The sequence below is a fragment of the Esox lucius genome, chromosome 7 (genome assembly GCF_011004845.1).
Source record: "Esox lucius isolate fEsoLuc1 chromosome 7, fEsoLuc1.pri, whole genome shotgun sequence".
Classification (NCBI taxonomy): domain Eukaryota; kingdom Metazoa; phylum Chordata; class Actinopteri; order Esociformes; family Esocidae; genus Esox; species Esox lucius.
The window spans coordinates 8,375,190-8,385,802 of record NC_047575.1 but is presented as its reverse complement, the minus strand read 5'-3'; the positions used below and the strand labels follow the sequence as shown (position 1 = coordinate 8,385,802).

At 38.7% G+C, this 10,613-nt stretch overlaps 1 protein-coding gene across 1 annotated transcript; it reads left to right on the top strand.

The window, feature by feature from the left end:
• Window positions 1-254: 254 nt before the first annotated feature.
• Window positions 255-3,206, top strand: sra1 (steroid receptor RNA activator 1). The gene is made up of 5 exons (XM_010903641.2): window positions 255-347; window positions 757-885; window positions 1,042-1,310; window positions 1,458-1,566; window positions 1,698-3,206. The coding sequence occupies exons 1-5, from the start codon at window positions 317-319 to the stop codon at window positions 1,892-1,894; spliced, it is 735 nt and encodes a 244-aa protein (XP_010901943.2). The 5' UTR covers window positions 255-316; the 3' UTR covers window positions 1,895-3,206.
• Window positions 3,207-10,613: the final 7,407 nt, after the last annotated feature.

The following is a 10,613-nucleotide window of genomic DNA, read 5'->3' as shown; positions in this document are numbered from 1 at the left end:
TTTTTTGTGTGGTCGATTAATCTTCTCTAACAGATATTATTTTCAAGTTTTAGTTTAGTTTAATTATCCAGAATCTGGGAACTGGGTTCACAAAAAGTTATTCACTGATCAGTAGCCAATACCAGAGAAATGAAATAATATACACTACCCATGCACTCGACAGTATTCTAATTCTCTCTTGATTATTTACATGTTTTGTACTGTTGTGTTTTTGCGCTAATCTATTGATCAACCGGACATGCGTCATGTTAATGTTCAATATCCTGTCCACGTGTCCCGGAAAAAACAAGTGGATTTGTTTTTTTTATGAAACTCCATGGAGGCTGAGGACCTTTACATCAAACCAGGTATTTTATTTCCAAGTGAATAATTCGACTTTCCCCAGTTTATTTAGCGATAAAGGTTAACCATACAGACATGTTGGTGGTATCAGTTTACTGCGGCTGTGCTACGATGTGATTAAGCTAGCTAGCTAAATAGATTTCTGAATTAACTTGCTACTGTAGCTAACCCTAACAAAGTTGTAAAACATTTTGAGGACGCTTTTGCGCGGAGTATCAACCTCTTCGCATTACAGTTATGTATTTTCCCCATTACTTTATGTTGGTGCTGATTAATTTAAACCTTTGCCGGAGTGTCACTACCATACAGTACATCAGTGGTCGATGTCCTCACTTATTGGTCATGTGTATGAATGAGTACTAGGCTAACTAGCGATTGGTAATTGGTATGTCTTTATTAAATATCTTATTGAAGGAAACCATGAAAGAGGCTGGAATGACCCTCCACAGTTCTCCTATGGTTTGCAGACTGCAGCACAAGGTGGACCCAAGAGAGCTCCTCTCAACAAGAGAGTGCCTCCCCCTCAACTCACTGGTTCCCTATGTATGTTCAAGGCTGAGAAATGAATAATATACCCTGTTGTTTCATATTGATTTGTGTTTGATATTTCTTAAGGCTTGTTCATCGTCTTTTCATGAATGTATTTTCTAGAATATATCAGAGGAAATAATGAATCATCCTGGTTCTATTAATCCGCAGGTCCGGTATCAAGAGCTACTCCAATGATTCCATTTTCTCCTCCGTCTAACCCACTGGCCCCTCCTCCGTGTAGTATGAACACACCCCTTCAGTCGTGTCTGGTTGCAGCCCCTCCCATTAGTGGTATGATGATGGCCATGCCTCCACCACCTTGCCCTGTGGTCGAGCAGACTCACTCCGCCAGTGGCCAATCAGAAAGTGAGCCAGATGTCGACGATGTAGTCGCTCTTCTCAATTGGGCACTGGCAGCTTGTCGACACACAGTAAAAGTAAGAAGCATTTCTCTCGCTGTAAAAATTCCCAGCCACAGTTTACACACAACAGCACTGTGTATGTAGCTGTCACCCTGCATTAGATAAATGCCAATTAAAGCTTAACTAGCAAGACGCTGAATGTTTAATGTCTGCCCCTTGCAGAAACAGGTGTGCGATGACGTGGCCAAGCGCCTGAAGCTCTTTGAGGACATGTGGAAATCTGGGAAGCTGTCACTTCCTGTTAGGCGAAGAATGAACGGACTTGTGCAAGGTAGGCGAACATATTCCTGTTCAATAGATGAGGGGACATTTCTGCTGCGGGTGGGGAAAAAGAAATCACTGTCTATGAAATGAACAAATCAAGCTAATGTGGTGAAGTGTGTCCTGTGTTGCTCCTGTCAGAGTTGAAGAGCCGTAACTGGGATGCTGCTGATGAGATCCACCGCGCTCTGATAGTGGACCATGTGAATGAGGTCAGCCAATGGATGGTAGGGGTTAAACGCCTCATCGCTGAAACACGCAACTTAAACCCAGATCTTCTGCACACACCAGAAGCAGACCCGATCATAGACAACCGCAGCACGGCTGACTCTGAATAGATAAACACTTCGGGAACATTTCTGTTTGGTGGTGGAATTGTGCACCGGCACTTTATCCATTTGTCTTTTCTTTTGGAGGCTCTACGGTTTAGCCACATTATGCGGGAGCAGGCAGTGAAAGTATAGGGAACATTCAAAAATGTTTGACTGCAACGACCCTTTTTGTCTAGCCATCACTGAAGTTTCCTACATCCGTGTTTACACTGACATTGTTGGTGTTTGATACAACCTACTCCATCATGTGATATCAGAAGCGTCAGTTAGTGAACATTAATCTGGGCCGTTCTCTTTTTCTTTGAAATCATGTAGAGTGCAAACTCTGATGTGTGCAGGATTTTGCTGGGGCTAGGATTAAGAATAAGATTAAGAACATTTAGGGCTGGTTTCACAGACACAGAATAAAGCTAGTCTAGGCTTAAACAACAAGCTCAATGGAGTTTTCTATAGAACTTAATTTATTTTTTTGTCCTAGAGGCAAAATCCTTGTTTGCGAAACTGGCTCTTATTCATCCAATTGTACCCAAGGTCCAATGAGGGGCTAATAGTTGAGCATATAGTTTAGTGATGGAGTGCTATTTCTCTATGATTTGTCACATCATCAGGCATATGAGAAGAGGGAGGATTGATATTAAATCAAACCGTTATCTCCACCACTCAACCCTTTAGTTCACAAGGCGACATGGTGCATTGTCCTCAAAGACTCTCTTCCATGAATCATATGGTATATTTGAGTTATTAGTTTTCCAAGGTAAAGTGGATGAAGTGGTTCTATCACCTTAGCATAGAGTAGGATTCTGTGAAAACCCAGAAACCCTGATGTAGCCCCCAACATGAACTTTGCATATTCATAAGAGCAATAATAGCACGAACATTGTTTAATCCCATGATTTGCTTCTGTGGGCAATTGCATCTTTGAATCTTGAACACGGTAACACCAAATAAACAGAATTGTGGTGGAAGTATTCCTTGTTAATTTTTTGGGGGGGTGGGTGGGATAGGGGGTTATCCTACAGTGGGTCAATGTGATATTGTCATGAACTGTTATTTCTGTCTGTGAGACTGTCATGTCATGTTCAGTGCTTCCAGCTTCTGAATTATCTACCCTGATGGAGACTGATGTCAATGCCCACACCCACCTATAGGTGGCGACATAGCCCTACTTTGTGTTTCCTTTCTGAATGAGGAAAGCGCCCTTTCTGAGACAGGTAGACACTTGATGTCTTAATCTTGTAGCGAGAGATAAAGACGCTGTTTGTCACTGCTACAGGCAACTACAATGAATGTGAATTTATTAAAGCGTTTGTCTCCCGTCTCCGCATGACTTACTTTAACCCTGCTTCTCAGTAATGGTTGAAATGAATGATTTTAAAGTGGTCATGGGGCCTTCTCTTTCTCCTCTACCTCTACCTCTACCTCTACCTTACTGTGTGTGAGTTGTTTTAGTCAATAAGGAGATATCTTGGCCACTTTGTTCACGACATAGTTTCAGATTCCAGTTTCCTGTGCTGTGTTCACGGCCTTAGTTGGATAGCTTGGACTGGGGTAGTGGAAGAGGTTGGAGTTGCATGTTAACAGTGTCCATGTTTTGTTTAGTGCAATCTGTGTTTACTGATTCCTGAATCTCAAAGACACCAAAAAGACCAGAAGTACAAGGTGTGGGACTGTAATGGTTTTTCCCACGTCTTCTGGGAGTTGCGAGTCGGCGCTTCTCACCGATATCATCTCTACACTCCCTCAACTGTGTATACATAAACAGTGGTGTCTGTTTGGTGTACTGAAGGAAGCTCTTTTGTAGGCTAATCATGTAATGCAGCATGTACAACGGCCCTGGCAGTGAGTGCTGTCATTAGGCCCAATGCCAAAGCCACTCCTCTGTCTTAATGTCTTCTGTGAGAACATTGAAATAAAAAAATAGAGGGACGTGAACTTGAATGTAATGAAAGGAATGTGCATTTACAGTGTTGATTTCGACACGTACTCTATAATCTATAGTGCATGCAGACACTTGCTGTGAAGGTTGAGAAATGCTTGTGTTATTTAAAGGGCAATCTGCAATTTTTGGAGTTTTAACCAAATAATGTATACCTGTTGAACATTATCAATGTTAACGAACATGGCATATCTAAAACAGTCAAGTAAAACTATTAAGTTTGATACCACACATTAGGTCCCTTTTATCCATGTCTGTGGCCCTTATTTTAACTGTGGAAAAATATTTCCAACCCCATCCCTTAGCTGATGAGGTACCCACATTGTTATTGTTAAAACTGCAAATTGCACCTTTAATGCACACCTCACACCATACCAGTAGAGTCCTGAAGGACTGGCTGGTTGGGATTGGCTGTTAGATCGGATGTTTTTGTTATCCAACTTGTATTGAATGGTGAAATGCTTTCGCTATTTGGTTTGTTTCCTAATCCTTCTATTAGTGTGTGGCTGTTTTCGTTTCGCAACGTACACTTGCACGGCACATTCATAAATCCTGGCCAGTGTGAACGCATTAATATGGAGTAACTCAGTGACATCTATAAATGGATTTATGTTGAAGTTAACACATTTTTCTTTTGATCTTGTCCAGATCTTATATTGGTCCCCGTAGCATGTAAAGACATACATCCATTTACTTTAATGTTTAGTTCAGCAGCAACACAAGACAACCATTTCCAGGTGAATGTATGTCCTTATAAAATCTTTGTTGTTGGTTAATCAATAGTTTAAGTTGCTCTGTTTCTTGCAAAAGTAGAGACAGTATGTCATATGTTTTACATAATTCATCACCTCAGTCAATAACCTAAAAGTCAGTTGTTACTCATCCCTTTTATATTGTGTGTTTGGACAGGAATCTTTTTTACATTTTGGGCTATATTCCAACATTTTGGATTTGCAATACATTTTATGTCTCAGTAGCAAATATCAACTTTTATTGGGGGTTATTTTTCATGGGCTTTTTTATTGTTTCTATTTAAAGCACTTTGTTTATCCAGTCCACCTGTTTGAATACGTCATGATTATTTAGATAAATGCACTTATAGTATATTAAATTAGTCAAAACGGTTGTATTGGTACTTGCATGTGATGACTAAGTTACATTTGTGGAGGTTGGTTTTATGGATTGTTGCTCAGGAGGAAATGAATATATTTTTGTGAGTAATCATCAAGTAAAAAGGTTACAAAGCCAAAATGACATTCTCCTCCAAATGCCCCCTTCACCTTAGTGGTTAGCATATTTATTTTGAACAGCATCTCTCCTGTCATTATTCCAAGATTCATTCCTGATTTAATTAAAGGGATAGGTCAGATAAAATAGAAGCTATCAGATAACATTTCTTGCATCATTTTGAATTCCACCCCTTTTTAATAGCAAGGAAAAAAATGTAAGCCGCAACACTGTAACTCCACCCTAGTTTTCAAAATGTTATTCAACTCCCTCACAGAGAGGGAAAGACCACAGCACCTCCACCACTATCCCATTACCTGTGGTTCTGTAGTACTCTGTCATTAGTTAAACTACCGATCTCAACTCCAATCCACCCATGACTACAGGTCCACCCACCCATGTCTACAGGTCAACCCACCCATGTCCACAGGTCAGTTCACCCATGTCCACAGGTCAAGCCACCCATGTCTACAGGTCCACCCACCCATGTCCACAGGTCCACCCACCCATGTCTACAGGTCCACCCACCCATGTCTACAGGTCCACCCACCCATGTCCACAGGTCAAGCCACCAATGTCTACAGGTCCGTCCACCCATACTTCCCTATCATATTTATATCCCACTTTGTTGAGAATCACATTGCATTGCACAAGTATTCTTCTCTCCAAGGATGTTTTCAAATGGTGTTACAAAGTGTGATTGATACTGATTTATTTGGGAGTATAAGACTCATTATAATAGAACATGTGTTTCAATAAAGAATACATTTTAGCCTGTGAATGCTTACATTTTGTGCAATATTATGTTACTGTCTTTTTGTGTATGGAACGTTTGTTTTTAAAATATATTAAAATGTTCTATGCGTTCATGCTTTCCACTTTATAAAGTTGTTACGGTGGTGTCACTAAAATGAGAATGGATCAACCTAATTTCTTTCACCACATCTATCAATCTCTTTTAAAATCACCAATGGCTTCATGGTGACATCCCTTAGCAGTTTCCTTTCAGTTTTGCATCTCAGTTCAGAATGACATATATGTTTGATGTGTTTGGATGGCATACAACCTACCCACAGCTAAAAGAGATACTGTCTAATTTATTATTGTTGCCCGTATTACAATCACTGCCCTTCTTGTGTCTGGGCTTGGAATTGAAAATCTGACTGCAGGAGCTTACAGATGTTTAACTGTTCACATTAACCTCTCCACAATGGCCAAGACCAGAGGGCTGTGTAAGGAAATCAGGGATAAAATTGTAGACCTGCAAAACGCTGGGATTGGCTACAGGACAATAGGCAAGCAGCTTGGTGAGAAGGCAACAACTGTTGGCGCAATTATTAGAAAATGGAAGAAGTTCAAGATGATGGTCAATCTCCCTCGGTCTGGGGCTCCATGCAAGATCTCACCTCGTGGGGCTTCAATGATCATGAGGAAGGTGAGGGATCAGCCCAGAACTACACGGCAGGACCTGGTCAATGACCTGAAGAGAGCTGGGACCACAGTCTCAAAGTAAACCATTTGTAACACACTACACCGTCATGGATTAAAATCCTGCAGCGTATTCAGGGGAGGATGGATGGGGCTATGTATCTCGAGATCTTGGCCCACAACCTCCTTCCCTCAGTAAGAGCATTGAAGATGGGTCGTGGCTGGGTCTTCCAGCATGACAATGACCTGAAACACACAGCCAGGGCAACAAAGGAGTGGCTCCGTAAGAAGCATCTCAAGGTCATGGAGTGGCCTAGCCAGTTTCCAGACCTGAACCCATTAGAAAATCTTTGGAGAGAGCTGAAAGTCTGTATTGCCCAGCGACAGCTCTGAAACCTGAAGGATCTGGAGAAGGTCTGTATGGAGGAGTGGGCCAAAATCCCTGCTGCAGTGTGTGCAAACCTGGTCAAGAACTACAGGAAACGTATGATCTCTGTAACTGCAAACAAAGGTTTCTGTACCAAATATTAAGTTCTGCTTTTTTGATGTATCAAATACTTATGTCATGCAATAAAATGCTAATTAATTACTTAAAAATCATACAATGTGATTTTCTGGATTTTTGTTTTAGATTCCGTCACTCACAGTTGAAGAGTACCTATGATAAAAATGACAGATTTCTACATGCTTTGTAAGTGGGAAAACCTGCAAAATCGGCAGTGTATCAAATACTTCTTCTCCCCACTGTATCTTTGTGAAAATTTTACTACAGTTTGATGAGACAGTTATGAAAGTTGGTGTACCATGATGTGTTCAGTGTTAACGTCAGCATAGTTTGCTAACAGAGCAAAGCCGGCCGCTCAAACAAGATTAACTAAAATTTAGTAGGGGATGTTGCTGAACAGTGCAGCTTACATGGTGTTTTTTTGCAATAATGAGCAGTATTTCTGAAGTATGATTTGTCACAGTTGGCTAGGATACTGAGTCAGCCTGTCAGTCCAACTTAATATGAAATGAATGGCAATAACACATAAGGGTAAGATCCCTCACGTGTCTATAATAACGTGGAAGGTAACAGGCGACAAGTTTGATTTTCACAAGTTTACATTCTAAAAATATATTGCAGATCCACATCTCATAAATAGTCTGGTTAAACTAAATCAGATCTAGTGTGAATAGGCCCTTACTAAGGGGAGAATGCGTATGCAAAAGCTAGATATATTAGGGTTTTTTTAATTGTAAAATGGTTTTGAGTTGTATTTTCATTTCACAGAATACTTTGTGTAGTCCAATCACAAAATCACAAAGGCCATTTCAATTACAAACTGTAAATTCTGTGTAATGTGAAGAAGTCAGTACAGGGTAAAACTTCACTCATTGGAGTGAATGAACATGTCCATCATATTACTGTCAATCTCACTTCCAAATATTTATTTTTCATTTCACAGAACAGATTTAGACTTGATCATCAAGTCCTTGACTTAACATATTTGACACAATTTACACCAAAGGTTCTTAAAAGGACTATCAAAGAGAACTTGTATTATCTATTCATTATTCTCCCTCAATAATAGACCCTCTTGATGGATTAATGAATAAGGAAGAGCTTTTGCTTCAGGTTTTAGATCAACACAGGGTAGGAAGAGAAAAACACAACTGTTGACATATTATGTAGGATTTAGCTTGAGCGTTAAATCTGAATGTTGTTCAAAGTTAATTCAAAGTATTTAAACTTGCAAAATGGTGAATGTAGTGATTGGTGTCTGAAGCACAGTATTTACAGTATAACGTGTAAACACTATACATAAACTATTGGCTTATAGTTTGGCTTCTACATGCAGCAGCTACTCTTCCTGGGTTACAGTTTAAACAAGAGAAATGACAGAGTACAAAACAGTTACAGATGAGACAACGTAAGACTATATTACATTAAATAAAAAATTAAATAAAAAGTAATATTAGTAAGACAACAATACTATATAAACACTGTATATACTAATTCATATTTGTATACACAATACAGTCAAATTTTTCTTTAGGAAAAGCTGTGGCATTTTGTTGAAATGGGAATTCTCTTTTTATTTTTCTTAAAAGTAATGGAATAATAAGTAGCTATTGGGCACAGATGTGCAAAAAAACTATTTTGGAGTAACTCTAGACAGCTAACAATATATGCATGCATGCATGTATATGTCAACCCAATAACAGTAACTTCCCAAAATTGAGATATCATTTAGTAACAATAGTGATATGATACAAGGCTTAAAACGTTTATTATAGGTTCAGACTCTAATTATGACATTTTGGCATTTTGAGCCCAACAGCCCCTTAAATTTCAATTATATAATTAATTAAAGGTTGATTAAAAAGTAGTGAGTTGAGTGATATAATGTAGTAGTTATACAGATGTGTGTGTATATATATATATATATATATATATATATATATATATATATATATATATATATATATATATATATAGTAAATATGCTTTGAAAATCTAAAAGGGTGCAACATGTCATTCAACAGATGTCACCTTTCTTCTTTAATCCCTTAAGTCAACATTCTTTTCTAAAGTATAGTGTCTAAATGTATGTATAAATCTAACTATTTTGGTTATCACAAACAAAAGCTCCTATCAATCAGTTTAGCTATGTCGTCAATTTTCTGTACAGAGGAATGAGCTGGTTTTGACTACCGTGGATGGCAGACAGAAACTAGACAGGAATTAGATCTCTCTGCAATTGACCCGGCCATGGTGTGTTTATTTTTCCGAACACATATGGCTGGTAGGAGGAATTCAAGACGAAAGTCTTGGATCTGTTTCCACTGCTGGGGTGTGTGTTTTCAATGGCCTTTTTTGTGATTGGATAAGGTGTTTTTAACACAGAGCATTATGTCTGCCAGACCTTGTTCTCATAGTCTATGGCCAAACTCCCTGACAAAAAAGCCCCTTCTAACGCATTGTATACAACTATCAAAGCCTATGACACAATTGTTTTTGACAGTATTTAAATAGAATATGTGGCTTAGATTCTTGCATCTAAATATACAGTTTATATACAGAGTATATTGTCTAAGTTGGACTTCATTGTGATCTGGCTATCTCAGTTGAATCCAGAAATGTTATGTTACCTGAAATGTGGTTATCTTAGAAGAGAAATTATGCAACTATTGCATTAGATAGAGACAATGTATTTAGAGCAGATAGGATGGATAAAAATTGAAGGATCTGCTATAGTATTTCCATTCCAAAGCAACTGGAACTGTTAGCCCTAAGCCTGTCATTAGGAAATGTTACAATCCTAGGTGTATATTGTCCGTTATGTTTTACAGTCCTTAACTGTTTAACTGAACTTTTAGCCTCTTTTTTATTTGAAGCAAATATCCTTTGAGATTTTTACTTGAACTGGGAAACACAAGATTCAGACAGCACAAAATAATTCTGTATGCTAAATCTTACCCAGCTAGCAGGCTAACACACATAGCCAACACAGGCTAACTTAAAGTTTACAAGTCTACTCTTATACTAACCAATGTCTCCGATAAATGTATGGCAAGGGGTGTAATACCAGTGTTGGGGTGTAATTCATGTCCCCTATCATATGTACTGGGTCAGAGATTAAATATATCAGAAATTTTATTGAACTAACAAGCTTGAACTTTTATTAAACTTACCTCTAATTAACTTGACTGTATTTCTGCTATTCCAGAAGCAGGCAAATGTGAATACAATGTAAACACACTGTGATGTTAAAAGGAATCTGTCCTACATTCTGGGAAACTTTAATGAAGTCTGAAGAACAGTTTCTCTATCTCTCTGGGCTCATTACAAAAAAAAAATACAATTGGTGATGCTTTCAATTGCCATTATTGCAGTAGCCTATCTGTTTGAGAGAATTTCTATGGTAACCCAAAATGAATATAAACATTTATGCAGGGCCACTCAAATGTTAAGATTTTTCACTGAGTCTGTTTACAGGAACATTTTTCCATAATGTTTTGCTGGCTGTAAACACTTGGAATGCAGCAGGAGCTGACAAACTTGACCAAGTCTGTTGGTTACTGCTGCACCACTTATCTTTGGGCTCAAATGCATATTTGTAATCAAACCCTAATTTCTGGGGCTGTTTA